Below are 23,434 nucleotides of genomic sequence, written 5' to 3' on the forward strand. Positions count from 1 at the left end.
TATATTCCACTATCCATAAATGGAGCGTTATTCATCTTAACTGTATTTATATGTTATCCCCTGTAAGTTCCACATTAAGCGCCTTATTTATTGCATAGCACATTATAGTACAGATAACTTTTTGTCACACACGCGCTTCCGTTCTGCTGCGTTCGAAGGACGTTTGAGGGGTTGCCATCGGTGACGCGTCCCTACGCAACCGAACCCCGCCCTGGTGCTTGCATCTCCGCTATGATTGGTGCATTTAATCCAGGCCTTCGAAAAATCGAAAGATGATTGGTCGAACCAGCTGTCAGTCTCACACAAAAATCTATTTACAGTAGGTTGTGAGCGGATCAAGCGTACCCGTTCAGATTAAAGCTGGATCTCACTGTAACTAAAACCCTCTCGAGGTGGATTTTGTGTAGTTTACAAGCTGTTTTGTGCAGTATTTATTAGTTATTCCTCGACGGAACGTTTTAATTCGTCCATTTTCATCTGCTGAAGCTGAAGATCGAGGGAAAAGATGTCTTCGGATGAAGACAGAGCGAAGGAGATTCTGAAGGGGTTTAAACTGTATCCTTAAGTGATGATGGGACAGAATAGCCTGCTAGCTACAGACCTCAAACTCACACAACTTTGCATCTTTATTCGGGTGTAAATCTGGATTGATTGATTGATTAAGTAATTAATTAAACGGTTATGAAAGCAGGACTTCAGTATTAATTGATGCTCGATGAGATGCTGGTTACAGTTAGCAGGACAAAGTGGGAGGTGAACTAGTTTCATTTTATCTCATGCTTTTTAGGTTATTATGATCCAGACTTGATTTCAGTTTCAACAATATCCATCTATAAATCCATATGCTTTTTATTTCAGCAAACAAACTACAGGCTATTTTTGCGTCTGTGATGTATTAACATTTTTAAACATCCAGTTGAGTTTTTATGTATGAGTATATATGAGCAGTTTATTTGCTATGTAGTGTGTGAACGAACAGATGGTGTCATTTCTCTAATCCAGATTGAGTCTTTGTTATTCTATAAATTGTATAAATATGCATGTTTCTGTTAATGTGCACACCTGGATTAATGAGTTACTGGCATATGAATTGTAATTTACTAGTGCAGTTAAATCATTTCAAAGCAGTCTGTTGGTGTTATTAGATTATAGACACTTTCAGGTAAAATTCCCACTAAGTTTGACATTTATTTGAGCATGTCAGCATCAGGAACTAACTGTGGGATGTTGTTTTTTCCTTCAGCTTAAAGTTTGGCTTATGTTCACATGGGCTTCAGGATACTATGTGACTATCAGGCACCTGATTCTTGGGATCAGGTGCATTAGACAGGTGAAGTCTCCTCACACAGTTTGTGCCTGCCATCACAATTATATAACATTGGCTAGTGTTTCTATAATAGGCTCTGTAAATCTGACGAGAATAATCACACTAGCACCAGAACCCTCTGATGGGGTCAAAATGGCCTTGTCTGGAACAGTTGGACTGCCTTGTCTGTCCTGATGTACACTGTTTTACAAATATTTCTTCTAGTAGACATGGGTCTACCCTGTGTGACCTTCTCTGGGAAAGCAAGGGTTTGTCTTACAGCCAGGTAATTCTTAAATCCTTGATTTAAAAAGGACAGGGATTTGCTGCCTTATGCTCCTCACATCCAACTGCTTTAAAGGCAAAGCTGTGGAAAATGATTAAAACTTACTGTATGTGAATGTTTGTCTTTTAATGAATGATTTGTGAATGATGGTGTTGAAAGTCTGTAAGGAGATATTTTGGATTTACACTATTGTTCAAAAAGTTTGGGGTCATGAAGTTTTTTTTTTTTTTTTTTTATAAGTTAATACTTTTATTCAGCAAAGCTACAAATTGCAAAGCAAGGTATTACAAATTTTTCAAAAACTGACAGTATAAATGTTACAAAAAATAACTTGTTTGAACTATCTGTTTATCAAAGAATTTTTAAAATGCATTTTGGTTTAATAAAAAGAAATGTTTCTTTAGCACCAAATCAGCATATTAGAAAGATTTCTGAAGGATCACGTGACACTGAAGACTGGAGTAATGGCTGCTCAAATTTCAGCTTTGCCATCATAGGAATAAATTATGTTATAAGAATATTTCATAACATTACTGTTTTTACTATATTTTTGTTTAAATAAATGCAGCCTTGTTGAGCAGAAGAGACGTCTTTCAAAAACAACCCCAGACTTTTGAACGGTAGTGTACAGTAGGGTGTACGGATAAAACATTCAGGTTTTGTTTTGTTTTAGGTAGAATATTGAAACTTTGTACTGTAGTTGTTCAGAGTAAACTGGAGCATGGGCTGATATGCCATAGATATCACTACCTATTTAGAAACATGCTTTTATGCATAATGTCTATTATTGTATTGGCCCTGCACATAATTTTAGAGCTCATTTTTTTTGTTTAACTACTGAATTTGTGTCATCTTAGTATAGCACAGCTCTTTATAGCACCATGAATCTGGTAAAATGTAGTTACACAGCACAAATGGATTTTCAAAGGCTGGCCAATGCAATTTTATCTCCAGGCATCATCTTATTTGGCCTGTGTAGTTTTTTTTTTTTTTTTTTTTTTTTTTTAATCCCAGTGTGCCCCAGAGGTTACTACTGTGTGCAAAGCACCATAATCTTGAGTGGCTAAAAAAAAAGAAGCATTTAGAGATTTTGAAGGTGTGTTATTATTATTATTATTATTATTATTATTAAACTACACAGTTACTGTAGTTCTTTTGCACCAGTAACAACAGACTGGAAATGGCAACAGTATGCAACAATAGATGACTTTTTAAAAATGAATGTTGCTTCCATGAAAGCATTAGCGCCGAAGGGACTAATTACCTCGACAGTGACAGTGTTTGTGAGTAAAAGGGTCTCTCCCCTGCGACTCTCTCTGTGTGCTCAGCAGGTGAGATCCCACAGACATCTGTCACTGATAATCTCAAATGCAGTCGCCTGGTTCATCAGATACAGAGCCTGACACTTTTAGGGAGTAGTTACTCATTTTTAGTATCTTCAGCTGTTGGCATCTAAATTCAGGGTGAAATATCTCACAGAATATAGCACATAAAATTGATTGGAAATACATGAATTTCTTGCTTTCCATAAGTCTGGAATTTGCTTAACTGATGTTTAAGCACATTAATATAAGTGGGAAACATCTAAAATGTAGTTATTTTTGTAGTGTATACATTGTGCATGAAGATATTGGATCTGTTCAGCAAAGTTAACATTGAATAATTTAATTAGGTTCAGTTTGGTCATTTTGTAAAAGGTATATATATATATATATATATATATATATATATATATATATATATATATATATATATATAGATAGATAGATAGATAATATCAGCTCTTGGCTGGACTGAGAATAATCCTGGGTCATGCTTCTGGTTATTTGTGTCTTGGGATTCATTTCAAGTATTTTAATGCTTCAGAATAGTTCCATATAAAACTGAGTCTCCATGAGAGAAGAACTAAATAATAAACAAGAATATAAAAATAATATATTATATTGATATAATTAATATAAATATTATTTATATAAATAAATCATTTTATTATGGCTGCAGTGTCAGTGATATTTACTTTTTTGATGAAGGATTTTTATGATGAGCCCTTTTTATTCCTACAGGAACAACTTAGGGATTTGCATTTGTTAAGGAGCATTTATGTGTCACTATTAATATAGATTAGGATTAGTGATACTTGTAGCACACTTATGCAGCCCTGACTGAGGTCTCATAGGGTTGGTAACTAGGGCCTGTGCTGTGCACCTGTAATGACACATGCAGCCTGCACAGTGTAAGTGTGCTTTTGCAGCCTGAAAGGCTCATACAGGTGGTCTGAAGAAGAAGAGGGCAGATGTCATTGACACAGAGTACATTGTCACTAACCATTGTTTAGCAGACAGATCAGGCTGTTTTTAGACTTCAAGTGTGGTCTGTTTCCATTAGCTTTGCTTGTAATGTTTGCATTTGTGATTTATAACAAATTGCTGCTCAGTGTAATAATTAGATAGAAACTCTTGAATTTAGACATCATTTCAAGGAATAGTGTTTTGAAAAAACTCACTTTTTTTTCTGTGGAACATAAAAAGAATGAGCAGTATATTTACTATTTAGTGAATTTAAACTTAAAGTGTGTTCCTCACACAAATCTATTATATGGCTTTAGAAGAGTTGGAATACAGTGCAAATGTCTTATGGACTGCTTTTATAGTGCTTTTTTGTTCTTTTTGGAGTTTGATGGCTGCTGAAGATCTCTTTTAGTGAAAAAGTTATTTAGGTTTGAAATGACGTGAGGTAAATGATGATGACACAGTCTTCATGTTTATGTGAACTGTTACCTGAGGTCCAATGAGCCTAACACAAAACTCCAGTTATTGATTTGGAAAAGTTTTATCTCCTATTGACATTGTTTGAGCTTATCGTCTTGTCAAATGCCATTTTCTGGAAAGCTGGCCCTGATTTCAGGAGACATTTTCATTGTCAGTCCGTTCAGCATGCCTTAACTTGTCTTCAGAAACTGGATGAATCTTAGAGATGCAGAGACAGGGAAGGTTCTCTGGCAGGGAACTGAAGATCTCTCCCTTCCTGGGGTAGAACATGAAGGTTTGTGGTTCTCAGCATTACCTTGCATTAAAGATTTAAACTACTGACTCGATTAAGCTACGCCAAGTCTTCTCTCATGTCCACTACTTCACTGCTCCTTTTAGTGATGTCAGTGAGAGGTCAAGATCAGTCGTCAGTTTTGAATTTAGTACAGAATGTGCCATCTTTGGTAACTAACAGATCTGATTTGGTTTTCCAGCCCGGGTTCCAAAGAAGATCCTGAAATGTAAAGCTGTCTCCAGAGAGCTGAATTTCTCTTCAGTAGAAAAACTGGAAAAATTCCGACTGGAGCAAAAAGTTTTCTTTAAAGGCCAGTGCCTAGAAGGTTGTTCTAATTATTTCATGCACATTTCACTTTTGTGATAAGAAATAGCAATGATGATGGAAGTGCAAAATTAGAGCTCCCTTTAGTAAAATGGTTGGTTCTGAAATATCTTTAAAATGATTTAACACAAAGATGTCTTCTCGAGCAAGGAGCTCCATATAAATGACTTTATTCATTATCAATCAACAAATAAGGACATTATCAATTTGAAATCCATTTGAAATCCTGTTAGAACTGGATTTCATAAGACTGTAATGTTAAAAAAGGATTAGTACACCACATTTATTTACTTTAGGAAATTTGGACAAAGACATCAACACTGAATACTAACCATACATTCTCATCTTAGCTGCAGCGTTTTTAAAAGCATAAACATTTTAACTAAACAATGCTAAAAGTATTTATTTTCAGATTTGACTTGTCAGGTTATTTTATATGTGTAATTTGAAAATCTTTTTAATTTTGGCTCATATGAATGTGTGCACAAACAATGCCCTTTTGAGACACGATTAACTATATAACTAAAACAAATGAATTGAAAAGACTTTTGAAAGCTTGTTTGTGAATCTGTTTTCCTCTTATTAGCTTGCTATAGTTAAAGTGCGTAAGGACTGTTAACATCACAGAATGCTTACACATGAACCTTGTCTTTTTTTCAGAGTGGTTTTTTGAGTTTGGCTTTGTGATTCCTAATTCTACAAACACATGGCAGTCTTTGATAGAAGCTGCACCAGAGTCACAGATGATGCCTGCAAATGTCTTAACGTAAGATTTTCTTTTTCTACATATTAGATTTCCATAAAAGTTGGATTAATCATGGATCGAATTTCTTCTTTTGCAGTGGTAATGTTGTTATAGAGACCAAGTTTTATGATGACGACGTTCATGTCAGCACGTCCCGGGTACGACTCTTCTATGTCTGAGACATGGAACCTTTAATTACATTTTTTTTTTACTGTCACTTCAGAGGATGGACCCATCACTTTAGACACTCTATGTACTGAGTATTTCTTCTGAGACTCTTTAAAGGGAACATTTCAGTAAAACCCAGTTTCAACAAACAAATGGTCACACCAGTTTTATGGCAGATAATGACTTGTACATAAGAGCTATCATGCTCATGACAACCTGGTTGTGTAAATTACCTGTTTGTATATTTTTCTTCTTCTCCTTCTGTAATTCAATTCTGCAATGTACACTGCTTCCTTATCAGCTGTTTTTAAAACATTTCTCCCAGTCTGTGTGGTTATTCATGGTCTATTTTTTTTTTTTTTTAGTTAAACTGTAAGATAAATTATGTAATTATGGATTAAAATATTAATATTAATATTTTGTCTCTTGCATTTCTCCCTTAAGTATTTTTTCAGCAGAGTGAGTGATCTCATAATTGTTATTTGTGGCCAATTTTTATGTCACACATTGCATGTACAGAAATATGGCAGCTTTAACATGACATAAAATAAGTGGAATATAATAACTAATCAAAAACAGTACAGAGGTTTTAAAACTGTATTTTGCTCTTTATATTAATCCCATAGAATACACTATGGACACATATCTTTATCCAGTTAAAATATCTTAATGGTTGTCACATCAAATTTGTCTTAAATATACAGTCTTGAATATGACCTAGCATATAATTACTTTATAAAGATTGGACGTTCTCTATGTAGTGATGTCCGAAAGGTGGAAATAACTGAGAGAACTACATTACCCAGAACTTCTTCCGGTTGGAGCGGAAGTTGTTCGTGACGACCTTGGGTATCTGCTGCAAGCATGGCGAATAAAGAGCCTAACGTGAGTATTTTAGTTCTTAAGAAATTTTATTTATGACATTAGACTTTTATAAATGCTCATTAATATAAGGTGCAGTTTTTTATAAGCAGTCATAATCAGCTTGGCAACAGAAAAAGAGTGTTACACAGTGAGTGCACGATCAGTAAACCTGATCCGCTCTCATACACTAAAGCACATTTTAAGATTAAACGTGCTGTCAGACCCCTTAACAGAGATCTAGACACAAATTGGACGTATAAGTAGGAATTAAAATATTATTAATCATTTTTGAATAGCATGCTTTGACTTTGAATACCTGTACTGAAGTCCTGACTCCTGATACCGGCTGCTCTTAAAGCTTGTTGGGCCTTTGACGTTAAATATCACCTGTAACACATCGCTGTAACATTAGGTCTAAAGTTGACCTGATACACCTGTAGACTCGCATTAAATTTAATGTTTTTCATAAAAGGTTGCTTAATTTGTTTATCGCAGTACCTGCTCTAACAAATATCTAACAAATAGCTAATAAAGTTATTTCCCAGACAGTGGTTCTTATTAACATATGAATAGGGCAACGTTAAATAAAAAAACGGGAAAATTCTAGACATGATTAGTTATACCCAATAAGTGTCAAAAGGTGGCGCAGTCATATCATTCAACCCTTTTGGTAAGCCCTTGACTGTGGAGATTATATTATTATTAATGTAACGGTTATATTGGCAGTGTAATTTCCAATGAAAGTGAATATTTTTATGTTGTAATCTCACAGAGGTTGCTCCAGAACCTGAAGGATCTCGCCGGACGCATGTCCTCTGGCTCAAAGGGTGCTGGACTCGGACTGAAGTTATTAATTGGAGCAGGAGCACTTGCTTATGGAGTCAAAGAGGCCACATATACAGGTACAATCAGTATTACATAAAAATAAAAATAAAAGTATTAGAAGTAGAGCTCAGATGTCTAGTGCAGGGAATTTCTGCACTACTATTCAGTTTGGGATCAAGATTTTGTTTTTGAAAGAAATTCATACTTCTATTCAGCAAAGATGCATTAAATCAATCAAAAGTGACAGTAAAGACATTTACAATGTTACAGGATTTATTTCAAATAAATGCTGTTCTTTCATCAAAGAATCCTGAAAAAGCTGCTAACTTTTTTTTTTCTTTAATTATAATAAATTGACATATTAGAATAATTTCTCAAGGATTGTGTGACACTAAAGACTGGTGTACCGGCTGCTAAAAATTCAGCTTTGTTTTTACAGGAATAAATTGCATAAAAAGAAAACATATTTTAAGTTTCTTAATATCTCTGTTTTTTTCTGTAGTTTTGATCATGTAAATTCAGCATTGGTGAGCATAAGAGATTTTTGGACAAAATATTTTTGAATGTTAAACTTTTGAACGGTGGTGTATCTGTGCAATATACTTTTGAAATGAATATTAAAACAAGAGGACTGGTAATATCATCACTCACTCTAATTTTCTTGTCTTCAGTGGAGGGTGGTCAGCGAGCAATTGTCTTTAATAGAATTGGAGGGATGCAGATGGACACAGTCCTCTCTGAGGGTCTCCACTTCAGGTAATTTTTTAAGTCTTATATACGTGTTCTGTGTGAAAGCATGTTTAATCTCACCATAATAAAAAAGGAATGCTGTAACTTTAAAAAAAAAAAAAATCACTAAACTAAAAAAATGAAAACAACGACATTGTTCTTATAGGATCCCATGGTTTCAGTATCCAATCATATATGATATCAGAGCCAAACCAAGAAAAATATCATCTTTAACAGGAAGCAAAGGTAACTTTCTGAATTCATGATCATGCTTTGTTTACTTTAATTTTCAACATAGTCATAATTTGTTCACCTTGATTATAGTTCATTTAAATATGGCTACCAAATCTGTAAGTCTTTAGTTGTTATTTTCTCACATGGAGATGTAATGTGGTCAGACCTGCAGATGGTGAACATCGCACTGCGTGTGCTGTCACGACCTGTGGCTTCCAACCTTCCTGTCTTATACCAGCAGCTGGGGAAGGACTACGATGAGCGTGTGCTGCCATCCATTGTAAATGAAGTTCTGAAGAGTGTGGTCGCCAAATTTAATGCATCCCAACTAATTACGCAAAGAGCCCAGGTTTGTATTTTCTCACTATCTGTTACTCAGTTTTGAAAGTCTTCCATATATTCTAGAAATGAACCTAATTTCCAGGATCCATGTTGAGGAAGAAAATCTCCAAATTAAATGGTCAAAATGATTATATTGTTAATCTTTCTTTGCCACTGATTTCATGCAGGTCTCTCTACTCATCCGACGGGATCTCTTTGAACGCGCTAAGGACTTCAACATTATTCTCGACGATGTGGCCATCACAGAGTTGAGCTTCAGCAGGGAGTACACAGCAGCTGTGGAGGCCAAACAAGTTGGTAGGTAAAATTAGGTTCTTTTGTGTTGTAGCATAACATATGTGCACTTAATAACTGATAAAACGTGCTTATGGTCTTCCAGCCCAGCAGGAGGCACAAAGAGCTCAGTTCTTTGTGGAGAAAGCAAAACAAGAACAGAGGCAAAAAATCATCCAAGCTGAAGGAGAGGCCCAGGCAGCCAAAATGGTATGAGCCTCTTATCTAAAATGATTTACTTTTGCCACTCACAGGTCCAAAAGTCATGAGTATTTTAATTGTTATATTATATTATTGTATTGTATTACAGTATTATTTCATAACATAAATATTATTAAATAGAAAAATATTCTATGAGAAATGTATTTTGATTTGGTGTGATCTAATTCACAGTTAGGGGAGGCAGTCACAAAGAACCCTGGATACCTTAAACTCAGAAGAATCAGAGCAGCGCAGAACATTGCCAAAACGGTACTTGGTGTCATTATTCACTTCATTTTATTTATTTATCATTTTTATTGAGTTTTCCTGATGTAAACGGTACACTTTGGAAAAAGGTGTGTTTTTCACCTATGTAAATATTTGATGTTCACTAGCAGTTCTGCCAAGGTTCAGCTGGTCTTGGATGACTTTTTTTTTTTTTTGGCTTAACATTTATTCAAGTCTTTTTGGAAAAAGCTGAATGTTTTGATGTCCTTTCTAAAAGCCCTGACCAGATGAAGGTTGTTTTCCAGGTGGCGGCTTCACAGAACAGGGTTTACTTGAGCGCAGATAGTTTGGTTCTGAATCTACAGGACGACTCTTTTAACAAGTAAGAACCGTATAGTTTTATGTCTTGAATATTCATGACTTCTCAAAAAGAAAAAGTGCATTTTTGTGCTGGCTTAATTACATTGTGTAAAAATATAGTCGATGTTGACACAATCTTCTTTGTGCATTGCAGTTTGTCTCTTGGAAAGAAGTAACCCATTCAGAAGGCACTCTTATTCCAGTTGTCAGAGGTTCTATTACAAGTAACTGTATTTGTGTCCTTTGAGATGGCATTTTCTGATTGAGTCACAAATGAATATGTCAGTCCGGGGAAAACTCATTAAATATCTAATGGTGTAGTGCCCCGGTTCGTCAATTAAATTTGACTCCGCGATTTGCTGGTTATCAAGACATTGCAGTTTTGTGTTCATTTTCAGCACAATGAATACAACGTACAACTGTACCAGATCATTTAATTCTTTTCAACATTGATTGTTGTAACAGGAAATGTGTCTTTATGTTCTACATAAGATGAGCTCGAGGTTGGCTGAGAAAAAATAAATCCATCCATTTTCTTAGGAATGATTTATGTCTTTTCCTGAAAAATAACACAAACAATTGTATGTGTGACTCAAAATGACAGCTAATAAAAACTTTACTGTTTCCAATCAGTTGAAGTTCATAAAGGCTGCATGTTTGGCAGTTGCCTTGTTGCTGTTTGGATTAATCTGGAATATTATTCTTGTCTAGTTCATGCTTGCATTAGCACTATGTACAAAGTTTTTTTGAATGTCATTTTTGTTTTTTGCCTTCACAGTTGCTGGATCTCTTAGAAACAGCTGAAATATGCAAGTCTTGTTAAGTAGTTCGTCTCCTTTGAAATTCAGAACTTTATATTTAAACCTATAATTAGATTGAACTATAAAATACATAAATTATACACATTTAAAAAAAAAATATATACATATATATATATATATATATATATATATATATATATATATATATATATATATATATATATATATATATATATATATATATATATATATATAATTCAAATGATAAAGGTAAGATTAATGCATTCAATTTGGCTTAAAAGAAAAAAAATGCAGGTGCCAAAACAATAGGTAATATCAGAAAGGAATAAAGACAAAAACAACATATAAGCAGCCATACAGTGGCCAAATAGGAATTGTTGCTACAATATAGCGTTGTGTATGATGATTACATATTAAAGTACCTAAAAATAAGGTTCCAGGTGTTCAGAGGGTCTGTCTGATTTCTCCAGAAGAATATAATCGGGAACTGGGTGGTGCATTATTGGGTGAATAATACACATGAAACATTTAAGACCTTATTCAGCGGGGCGCAGTAGGCTGAGGCTGTCCACGTAATCCAAGACACTGGGACAGGTTTGAGTGTCAGTAGATTGCAGCCTGATCAAAGTGCAGTGGGTTTGAGCACTGCAATTTAGCTATATTGTAGCTTAATTGTAGTAATTATTATATAATTGCTAGGGAGTTGCGGGAACAAAGATTCCATTAATAATTCCAAGAAAAACGACCAAAAAACAGGAACTTCGTGAAGTTCCACAACTGCAGCCCTGTTCTTTTGTTTAAATCCCTTTATATTTTAAATAAATTATTTTCCATATTTATATTTTTCTCAGGATCTGGTGTGTATGAATTCTAAAATAAGTGATTAAATGTATTTGTGTGTGATGCATTGATTTATTACATGAAACAATGATATATAATATTGGCATTATACCTGCCATCTGCCAGTTCTCTAAATGTTAACGAACACTGCTCTTTTGTCTAAAAGACAAATTATTATAACAAAGGTATTCACTGTGTCTCTTATTCATTTTTATACACAGTTTTACCTGACCTCAGAGTAAGATTTTTGCAAGTAAACATGATAAGCAGATGAAAACTGAGAAGTCGCTGACCGCCTGCATGTTTCAGTGGATAATCAGGGGTTGTGTTAAAGCTCTTATATGGCTCTGTGCTTTCTCAGTATAATTAGATCATATTAAGCTCTTTGTGTAAGTGTGGGGATGCAACTATAACCTATCAGTGTCAGACTTGCTGAAGGGCCCCACTAGGTGGCACTCAACACCCAATACTGCCCTACATGGTCTCACATGGCATTCAAATGTTGAGATTGTCTGCTAAATAAAACTATAAACGCTTGAGCTTAGGCTCAAGTCAAGTCTGTTTCTGTAGTTTTCATAACATACTGCTGGGTTAAGCATGATGCCACATGCATGTCGCTTCAGGCTTTAAAGCTTGTATTCATCCTTGATGGGCCCCTACACAATGTCCCTCTATAGTGAGAAGCTCTGTTGAAGGAGAGGGGGTCTGTGCCACATGCTCATTCATGAAGGTGGGCTGTAGGTCAGGCGTCTGTGAGTTAAACACAAACACAGCCCTCCCCAAAGCTCCAGTCTTCAAAGTCCAACAACAACAAACATGTTTTAAGGCCAAGAAATAGGTTCTAAGTGGAAATTGTGTATTTAAACAGTAAGCTGAATGTTAATTGAGGGAATGTGCTGGCTGTGGTGGTGCATTTTTTTTTTTTTTTTTTTTTTTTTGGACATGGCTTGTTTGCTCCCTCCCTTTCTTAAACACTAACACACGCACACACTGCAAAAAAAAGATGCAAGCCCATTGCTCAGTTGGTGTGTCTCCATGGCAACACTGACCTCATGCTGTGACAGGCAATCTGGGCTGGTTGCTATGGTGAGTCGTTGTGACATCAAACCTTAGCCCCAGTTGCCATGGCACCACACCTACTGGCACAGCAGCTATTTCTGTGTGATGTCTGGAGCCAACAGGCAACAGTTACAATGTCCCATTTCCATTCCTGGTGCTTATTTCCTTTGTTCGGCTGCTGTTTTATGCAATTCTGTACGATTCTGCCTTTGGATCTGCGACATCAAGCACTTATATTTTTATTTTTATCATTATTGTAAACATTTGAATGATTTTCTTCACTATCTTTAAGCACAGACTATCGTTCACCTTTAAAAAAAATCCTTCTGTTTAGAACATTTATTTATGTGTTTGGTGTCTTTGAGTATGTCATGGCTTTCAAGGACAAATGAAGAATTCTGAACGACATATTTAATCTAAAGATGGCGCTCTTGGTCAACTAATCCCCATGTCCTGCAGAGCATCTGAATGAATGCATCGCCACAATTTGCATTTCATTTTGATTTTTTTTTTTTTTTTTTTTTTTTTTTTTTTTGAATAAGTCTAACTACTAATTGCACTTGCATCATACCACAAATTGAATTATGATAGTTTTATGGAGTTGAATGTCATACCCTGCTGGTGTACGTGTGTTTGCTGTTTCTTTGGGACAGCCCATGCTTGTTTGGTGTCTTGTGGCTCATTAGAGGTGTGTGTAGGGTCCCTCATGGCAGAGGTGTTGGGTACTGCAAAGGCCCCTCACCCATCTTCATCATGGGTGATAAATGTGAACAAGGGCCCCCATAACAGCTCCACCCAGCTTCCTTCTCCCCTCCCTTATCTTTCTTTTTTCTTTTCACCCTTCCCCCCTTCACTCTCACTTTGTTCCTCCCTCCTTCTTTATTGTGTGTACTCACCAGTAAGCCTTGCTCTCTGATACAGTTGAGATTTATTTGTATTTTGAGTGCCAGCTACTCTAGATCCACTTCTGCCATTTTTCATCCTGATTTGTTCACCTCCTGTTAGAGTTCAACAGAAACCACATCTGTAAAGTGAGCCATGTGGGAGCGCATGAAGAGTCAGGAGTGCTTTATGACAATATTTTACCAAGCACATGAACTAACCTCCCCCCTCTCCTTTGCTGTAGTCTTTAAAGTGCTAAGTGACATTGGGGAATTGTGTCCTAGTTTGACATGCATCATGTGTAAGACAGTCTGCACACATCATCTGATGCCCTTCAGTTTGATGATGAAGCTGATAATGAACACCGCTGGGTCCAGCTTAGACCAGTGCATGAAGGAAATCACAACTTACAACCCCTACTTGCTGAATCTGATCTCAATTGTTAGTATTTGTTTCCATGTATGTAATGTTGTTGACCATATTGCTAGTTACAAGACAGTGATATATTTGACACTTGTGTAGGAAAAATGACTAAGTGGTAAAGGTCTGTTTTCGGTTTTGCAGTAAAATTTTCCCTTCTCACACTAGTTAATTAATGCAGGATGTTTTGTACATACATAAGGCTACATACTAATACAAACATGTCTGAAAAAGACAAAATGCAACTGGTAAAAGATGTCCATCTAGCATATGTTTACATGGATTAAAAAAAAATTGTATCTCTTATCACTTCAGATGTTTATTCTATTTGACTGTAAGTGTCCTACGAAGTGGACATCACAGGATATTCCACTATGATTCCGGTTCGAAGGGAACATATATGATCCATTCAAAGGGCATTAAAGTGTGTGAGACGTGAATTTAAATTGTATTTGTTTACAGAGGTATATTATGTCACACTTCTCTAGTAAGTTTCCTCCATTTGTGAAGATGCTGCAGGCCATGCCCTGCAAACAAGCCTGTACTGGCCCTTTATGGGCCACCAGCAGGCTGCCAGCGCAGGGCTTCTGAGATTTTGCTCATTGGCAAAACGTTGGCCCCTTAGTGCTGGCACTGCACTATTAATCTACAACAGGGGTGCCCAATACTGGACCTGGAGAGCTACCTTCCTGCAGAGTTCAGTTCCAACCCTGATCAAACACAACTAATTAGTTGGTTCAGCTGTGTTTGATCAGGGCTGGAGCTGAACTCTGCAGGACAGCCGATCTCCAGGAACAGGGTTGGGCACCCCGATCTCCAACAAAACATCGGTTTCACTTTAAATACTTTTCAGATACTATAACTTAAGTCTTTGGGAAAAACAGTTACATCTGAAATGGATGCAGTCACCACATAACTAATGTCTATTTTGTCAAAAAACGTCCAGTAGTCAAAGGGATTTCAAATCAATGGATTTATTAAATACAAAAAAGAAAACATTCAATTCATGTTAATGCAGCTACATATAGCCAAAAAAATTAAAATTTAATTAAAATTAAATTAAAGAAAATAAAGCAATGTAACATCTCTGCAAAAAAAAAGAAAAAAAACATCAGCAATGTGCACTTTTAAATGAAAAAAAAAAAAAAAAAAAAAAAAAAACTCTTTAAGACTGGGCTCGAAATTACACATTTCCCAACCAGGACACAGCACAATGTTTTCAGCAGGTGAGCCATGCTGGCTACTGCTGCTTGCTATTGCTAACTCTCTCTACCACATGGCTTTACTTAAGGAAACCTAAAACACTCTAGCATCCCTAGTGGTAAGGAAGAAACGGCCCACAAAATTCTTATTAACAGGCTCATGTCTGGCCCACACTGGGCCATCATTGGATTAATGTGGGCAGTCCCATAGTGTAGGCTGCTCACAGAGAGCCTGCGGTGAGCCCAAAGCTGTGGGCCTCGCCTGGGCAAGTCCGCACTAGGCCTGTTTGGGTTTGCTGTGGGCTGGCCCTAACCCACTGTGGCGGGCCAGCATGGGCCCCGCAAAGACATGTTTGCAGGATGGTGTATCGCAAATCCGTGAATGACTGTTCAGAAGTGAACTAAACTTCAACAGTTTTCCCGTGCTCAAGGAGTAGGGAGCAATGAACACTGTGTAGGGACCTTGTCAATCGGCACACAGTTCATGCATGGAGCTGGTTATCTGAATCAGGTGTGTTAAATAAGAGAGACATGCCAAATATGCAGAGTGGTGGTACGCTAGGACTGGAATTGAGAATTACTGCACTAGATGTTTGACAGTGGTTTTTTGTGTTGTCTCACGCCTGACACAGCGTTCTAAACATAAACTTTTCAACTTGTAAAAAAAGCTGTTTTAATTCCACTATTTTGAGGACTTTACCTATGCACGGTAGCTGTTTGAGGTATTAGAGCAGTGGAGTTTCCTGTTTTTATGTGGTCGGTCTTCCTGTGGTGGGGGTGAGGAAGTATAACTCAGGTGACCTGCTGCAAAGCCAGTATGTTGTTTACCCTGTCACTTCAATATAATATATATTTAGAAAATTTGATTTAATCACCGAAACACAACACTGTGATCCTGTTTCAATTTAGTACACACACTGTGTGTGTACTGTACACACACTGACTTACAGAATAGTGGTTAACATCTAAGATAAATCACTTTTCATTACATCTGATTATCTGTTAATTGCAAACAAGTTCTCTAGAAACTATGTCTACTGAATCTATAGATACACACAGGCACAGCCTCCCCAACATTTTGAGGTGAAAATGGGAGGAGGACTATTTAATGTTAATAAGTTTCACAAATAATGTGTATTTTTTGTTTGTAATTTCACAGTTGTAATACCATAAAATATTAATGAAGTTTGAAAGTGCTGCTTACTTATGATGAGCAGCGATATTGAATATTTGATCGCCAACAGATTTACCAAGCTGTCATTCAAACAGTATATATACAAATTTAAAAAAGGGAAAACACGTCTAAGCTGGATATAGAATACAGCAGTCAGCTTAATTAAATGGCACAACAGACAGCTCTCTTTTAACACAGACTTTTAGGAAGGGATGGATGTTTGCTTCAGGTGATAGAACAGGTAAGTAAAATTATATTATATTGTTGTATGTGTGTTGTTTTCTTTACGTTTTCTGACTAAAAGCAACCAAAAAGCCATTTTAAAGCAGTTATAATAATAATAATAATAATAATAATTGGCAGGGATCCCCGACCAACACAATTAGTGTGCCTCCTCTATTTTAAAACCCATGAGCCACCACTGCCTATAGACGCACCAGATGATTCACTGATTAACCATTAAGATGAGTTAGACTTTACTGTCATCCCCATTTTTGAAAATTCACGAGAAAGTGCACTATCCAAACATAAATTATTATAATTCATTAACTCTTTTGAATACAGACCTAATGTTGGTCTCTTTTTAAAGAAGACAATTAGCAGATTATTACAGAAGTGAAATAATTTAATAAAACGAAAGGATTAAAAAGTTATAGAAGTTTAAATTTACTGTAAAGAAAATGTATTGTACTTATTTTTCTTTTATCCTATATAAAATAAATATTAAAAAAAAAAATAGTGAAATATACAAAATTGCTATAAAATTAAAGCCTTATGTTTACATAAGTTGTGTTCCAAATTTGAAGTTGATATTAAAAATACTAATATACCTCTGTAAATTTGGGATTTTTCTTAGTTGTCAGTTATAATCATCAAAATTAAAAGAAATAAACATTTGAAATATATCAGTCTGTGTGTAATGAATGAATATAATATACAAGTTCCACTTTTTGAATGGAATTAGTGAAATAAATCAACTTTTTGATGATATTCTATATTATATGACCAGCACCTGTATAACTTATGATGATTACTAAAACATGAGATAGGGAAAAAGGCAACGAAATAAAGACATTGTGACAAAGGTCGGAACTCCTGTTATGATGTAGATTTGTCATAGACTCTTGGTGCACTCTTGTCATTAATTAACCTTTCCAATGATATATAGTTTGTTATGATTATATTAGGATTTAATTGTACTATAGCATTTCTCCCATGAGAATTAAAGTTTAGGCAGCTTCGTCATATTCAGAGGTTCACATCAGTGTGATCATTAATCATGCTGTCTGTAGGAGGTGCCGCTCTCCTTTAGCATCGGCTCTAACGTGCCCACAGTTACATCAGAAGTCACTCTTTCAACCTTTCCCACTCTCCTCACCACTGGCTTTTCTTAATCACACTTTTGAATATTATTTTTATGTATGAGGTGTCTTTTTATGTGATATGTATTTAAAATACATTAAATAGCATTTTCATGGTTAGTGATTAATACACTGTAATAGCAGTTTTATGATTTATTCAGGCACCAGAAAGAGTACCCATAAAAAGGCTTTAATATAAAATCCATAATTTTGTATGACTGTTTTTATGTCATTTACAGTGATATTTATCGACTGTCTGAGTATGCATTGCATTTGATGAAGAACCTCTCAAATGATGTAGTAAGTTCTACAAAGTACACATGAATATAATCTGCAGATAATACATCTATGCTGGCATTGTCATGTTACCTATGATGTCAGCCTTAGCCTGTTGTTACTGTAACTAAAAATAAGGCTATTTAAAATAGTTTTTAGTAATTGAAATAAAGCTGAAATAAAATAAAATATAAATATTAGATGAAAACTTGAAAAACTTGAATTAAAATGAGAATTGTTGCCTTGTCAACTGAAAGAAATAAATTTAAGTAGAAGTTACTAGAATTACTAAAACAAATAAAAATATAATTTTTAAAGATAAAATAGTATGTAAAAAAAATAATACAAATGACAAAATCACATAACCAAATCACTTATACTCAAATTTAAATAAAAACGGATAATAATAATAATAATAATAATAATAATAATATTAATAATGCAATGTTCTTTTTTTTTTTGATAATTTAAAATATTTATAAATACTACTATATAAATAATAATAAAATAACTGGTCATATCCAAGTATTTTTAATCTACTATTTTATTGGTCAGACTTTACCCATTTGATATCTTTTGCGTACCTTTTAGTGCAGAAGTGGACATATTGGAGATGCAGGGATTGTGTTTTAATATATGACAAATTCAAATTGTCTGACGAAAGTAGTTTCTGTTGTAGTGGAAAGAAATGTAATTTTCAAAAAATACATAATTTGGGGGAAAAATATTTAATTTCATTTTATATTTAATTTTATAATGAATAATTTGTATTCTTGTTTTGAAATAAAATGAACCAATGTTGTTGCCTTTGCAATTTAGTAATTCATGCAAGGTTTCAAAGGCAAAAGAAAAAATGTGACATTAATTGATGGCAAAAGAACATGAGTTCCATTCTTAGAAGATTTTTGTTGATGTTGTTTTTGATCATTTGTAATCAGTGTGAAAGAATTTGGACAGTATCTGCAGGAACAGTCTGTGCATGTCTGTAAATCTTACATTGCTGTTGACAGAAGAATGAGCCAGTCTGCCGCAGAACAGTACCAAGTGTGTATGATCAGTCTTACATTGTTACAAAACCATTCAACATAGTGCTGAATATATCTGGAAAATGCCACAGGGACACTGACTAATTTCTAAAGCCCTAAGCACTTTAGGCAGGGTATATATAGAGGATATATCTCTCATTTGGTGAGGACAAAAGACAAAAAAAAAATCATATTCTTCTGCCAAGCAACTCATGCACAACAGCAGCAGATGTGGTTCAGATTTTCACCCTCTGGTTATGCTGACTTTGTACCCTACAATCTGCAGCCTTATGTATCTTTAAAAGCCCCAGAAATATGTAAGTGCAGACTGGAAAGACTCATTATTTAAGAGTTGCTCGTTTGTGACAAACAAAACAACCAAAAACGGGCTGTTTCAGTTTGAAAGTAGATTTTTCTGAGGACCTCGTGATCAGTGGAATCATTCTTCAGGCTTGTAAATGTTCTCATTCCTCCCTCTCTCCGTTCTGCATTGGTATCTCCCATTCACATTGCAAAGGGCTGGAAATATTGCACAGAGCAACCTTTCTGTCGGTGAACATGAATATTTATTCATTGTTTGCACTTGCCCTCTCTGCGCCCTGCCTCTCTTCCCTTATGTCTGTCAAATTTCCCATTTTCTGCCATTTGTCTTTGATCTTCCTCGCCATTGTTATATCGCCTTCTCATTTGTCAGGATTTATTTCTGTACCTACCAACACATACTGTACAGAACAGGTAGGTATGATATCAGGCCCTCTGTCAGTCTGGACATTTTGAGCTCGTTTGTTTCTGGATGGAAAGACTAAACTAATAAATGTTTTGTTCAAAGTTGAGGCTTGTCATTATCCACAAACAAGTTCTAAAGTCCATGTTAAGCTGAACATTATTCTCGTGCAGTTTTGTCTTTAAAGGGGGCGTTGTCCCAGTTTGAGCTTTTACATACCTGTCAGTGGATTTCTGTAGGGGAATTTCTACACGCTCCATGCTTCACCTCTGTTGCCTGAGAAAGTGTGGCAGTACAGACAGACATCTGTAGCCATAACAAAGTCTTAGTCAGAACAAAATAATTTTAATGAGATTGGATGGGCCTGTGTTATATATTATAATAGATTCTTCAGTGAGGTAGGAGTGCACTACAAGACTCATTTTTACAAGGATCTTGTCACTAGCCACTAGTGATGAGGAAACCTGATCATTTTTGGAACACTACAGCCTCTATGTAAGTTGCTGGTGCCTCCAGGCAAACCGTATGCCTAAAATAAAAGTTCCCTTTCAGTCATCACATTTGACGTTACGTTGACACTGACGTTAGGGGTCTCACTTGGGAGCGCCAATCACCTCTGAGCATTACAAGAAACGTCCATTGACATTTGGCGAGTGGAATTTGCATGCCAAGCCACTCCTCGTACATATAGGTATATAAGATGGTGGTGTGCATGTATTCGTTCAGATTTTTGCTTCCGAGTCGATCACTTTGTGAGAGCATCTCTCATGTCCGAGAAATATCAAAAGAAATGACTAAAGCCACAGTCTGCTGGCGATTCTCGGGTGTGACCAGATGGCGCATTCAAGGTGTGTTCAGTGTGTTCCAACCTAAAAGCCTAAAAGAGCATTTTCCTACAGCTTGCACACTTCGAGAGTGTCTCCGAGATGTCTTTCCGACCGTGTGCATCTGGGTGTGGTAGTTTCCTTACCTCTCTCACATGTCTGGGCTGCAAGTATGCTGAGATGGATGCCAAGAGGATCAGGCTGGAGGTGAATTTGCCTGCATCTCCCAAATGCTTGAGGCTGGACGATTGGTATCTGGACTCAGCCATGCTCTGCCCTGGTGCCTTACTTCCCAGAGGTTCATGAAGAGCTCACTAAAATGTGGAAGGCTCCCTGCACCGCCCGGTCATGTTTGAGCTCTTCCCTCCTCACTCCCCTCGATGATGGGGTGGCCAAGAGGTGGAGTGTGCAGTTGCAGTGCACCTGTGCCAGCAAAACGCCACCACTTGGTGGAATCGTCTGCTCCTCCCATCCAAATCCTCAAAGCTGACATCAGCCTTGGCTGCCAAAGCATGGCTGCCTCTGCCCTGCATGCCATGATCATCCTGCAAGTACACCAGGCCAAGGTGCTCAAAAAACTGCACAAGGGTAGTTCTGACCTGGTGTTGATGCAGGAGCTGCGCACAGTGACTGACTTTATGCTTCGGAGATGAAGGTCACGGTGCAGTCCATCGGGCAGGCGATTTCTACAATAGTAGTCCAGGAGTGCCATCTCTGGCTGAACCTGCCTGAGATGGAAGCTCCTCAGCAGGGGCATCAAAGCTTCTCGCAAGAAAAGGGTGCAACTCGCTTCTCAGAGCACTATTAAGTCTTCCCAGCAGACTGTGAAGTGCCCCTGAGACAGGCAACCCGGAGATGGGAGGAGTTGCTCTTTTGGGGCCACCACCCCTGGGGAAGGCCTGGGAGCATTCACCACCAGTGGTCAGCAGTACCCATATTCTCAATAAAAGAGCAATTTCCTTCATCTCTGGGTCAGATGTGTTGGGATATGTCTGTGAAAGATGCTCTGCTTCCTCCCAGTCAGCCTCGGCACACTGTTTCACCACTCAAGAGGTTGCGGATGCAGGACGCTCTGCCTCACACTCATGCTTCCCTTGCTACCTTTCCGCGGGATCCGGGAAGTCAGTTAAGAGCTTCTCCTCTGCCTGTACTTCGGAATGCCATGCTTCCCGGGTCGGGCCCTCTTCCTCCACTCTGCTGCCCCACTGTGGGTATGTCAGTAATTGTCCCTCTGGTGCTGCTTGCTCAGAGTTTGGAGGCCTGGCTAACACTCCCCAACTTGTCTTGCTGGCTCATTCACATGATTTGACTCGGCTATGCAATTCAATTTGCTTGCTGCCCTCCCAGTTTCAGGAGCATCCCCTTTATGTCGGTGACAGACAGAGATGCCCCTGTGCAGAGATTCCAATCCTCTTGATGAAGTATGCAACAGAGCCTGTCCCTCCAGCCGAGATGAAACTGGGATTTTACAGTCCTTATTTCATTGTACCCAAAAACAGTGGTGGGTTATGACCTATCCTGGATCTGCATCTCTTGAATCGGTCCCATCACAGGCTTCCATTCAAGATGTTGAAAAGCCGTTCAAAAGTATTCAACACCAGGATTAGTTTGCCATGATCGACCTGAAGGATGTTGCAACTCACCCGCCATCTCCTTCTCTGGAGTCAGACATGGCTCAAATCTCTGAATGGCATTCATGTTCCGGGGGAGCTCAATCGCACAGCTGATGCACTCTCATGACAACTTATCCTTCCTGGGAGAATAGAGACTCTATCCCCAGGCAGTCCAGCTGATTTGGAGTCGATTCAGGGCAGTCCACGTGGACCTGTTCACTTCCCAGGAATCCTCCCACTACCAGCTGCCTTGGCACGGATGCGCTGGCACACAGCTGGCTCTGGGGTTTGCATAAATATGCCTTTCACCCAGCGAGCCTCCATGCACAGACTCTGTGCAAGATTATGGAGGATGAGGAGCAAGTCCTGATGGTTGCACCATATTGGCCCACCCGGACTTGGCTTTCTGATCTCATGCTCCTCGTGACAGCCCCTCCCTGGAGATTCCCCCTGAGGAAGGACCTTCTTTCTCAGGGGCAGGGCACTATTTGGCACACACGTCCCGATCAACCTGGATGTCTAGCTTCTGGACAGGATGCGGCAGACCTCACTGGCCTCTCACAGGCTGTGATAGATACTTTGACTCAGGCTAGGGTCCCCCTCTACCAGGCAGGCCTATGCTCTGAAGTGGGGTCTGTTCATTGGGGTCTGCTCTTCAACTGCTTTGGAGAACAGCAGAAAGGAAAGGTTGTCTTCAAGCAGAGGTTGGCCCACTGGCTAGTGGATGCCATCCCCTTACCAGGCGTACCAGGCACAAGGTGAGCTGTGCCCCCTGAGGGTGAGAACCGATTCCACTCAGAGTGTTGCCTCTTCCCGGGCATTGGTGCATAGCGCCTCTCTAGCAAACATCAGCAGAGCAGCGTGCTGTATGACACATAATACCTTTGCGAGATTCTATAATCTCCAGGTGGAGCCAGTTTCCTCCTGTGTGTTGGGTACGAACGGCTTGGTGTCTCGCTTGTGGTGCCATTCCTCTGGCTAGGATATGTGCACCTTATCTTCTTCCAGTAAGTTCCCCATCTGGTGAATCCTAGTCAATTCCCTCTAGCACCCTGTGGCATTCAGACTCAGCGGAGGAGTCTGTTGCCGTGTCCAGTATTTGGGTTGCATGCCATTAGTCACCTCCTTTACTGGACTAGGTGTCATACATGAGATTCCCTTGGTAATCCTACATGTCTTCCACGGTATGGTTTCCCTTGGTAAACCTGTGTCTTTCCCTGGACAGTTTTTTCTGTCAGTCCCTGTTGTGTTCCCCTGAACTGGCATTTTCACCTTCAATTCTTGTAACATACAGTAGTTCTAATTGTGGTGCTTTCCATAGGGAC

At 37.7% G+C, this 23,434-nt stretch overlaps 2 protein-coding genes across 2 annotated transcripts; both read left to right on the forward strand.

Annotated features, from left to right (window-relative positions):
• Positions 1–302: 302 nt before the first annotated feature.
• Positions 303–6,245, forward strand: LOC109084428 (retinal rod rhodopsin-sensitive cGMP 3',5'-cyclic phosphodiesterase subunit delta). Its single transcript, XM_019099103.2, has 5 exons — positions 303–555; positions 4,546–4,634; positions 4,834–4,959; positions 5,619–5,724; positions 5,801–6,245. The coding sequence occupies exons 1-5, from the start codon at positions 506–508 to the stop codon at positions 5,880–5,882; spliced, it is 453 nt and encodes a 150-aa protein (XP_018954648.2). The 5' UTR covers positions 303–505; the 3' UTR covers positions 5,883–6,245.
• Positions 6,246–6,617: 372 nt separating this feature from the next.
• LOC109084427 (prohibitin-2-like) lies at positions 6,618–10,559 on the forward strand. The gene is made up of 10 exons (XM_042758302.1): positions 6,618–6,756; positions 7,508–7,637; positions 8,232–8,316; positions 8,456–8,535; positions 8,688–8,872; positions 9,033–9,162; positions 9,245–9,348; positions 9,532–9,609; positions 9,873–9,949; positions 10,082–10,559. The coding sequence occupies exons 1-10, from the start codon at positions 6,736–6,738 to the stop codon at positions 10,101–10,103; spliced, it is 912 nt and encodes a 303-aa protein (XP_042614236.1). The 5' UTR covers positions 6,618–6,735; the 3' UTR covers positions 10,104–10,559.
• The last annotated feature ends 12,875 nt before the right edge of the window (positions 10,560–23,434 follow it).

This window comes from Cyprinus carpio, chromosome A6 (assembly GCF_018340385.1).
Source record: "Cyprinus carpio isolate SPL01 chromosome A6, ASM1834038v1, whole genome shotgun sequence".
In the NCBI taxonomy this organism is placed as follows: Eukaryota; Metazoa; Chordata; class Actinopteri; order Cypriniformes; family Cyprinidae; genus Cyprinus; species Cyprinus carpio.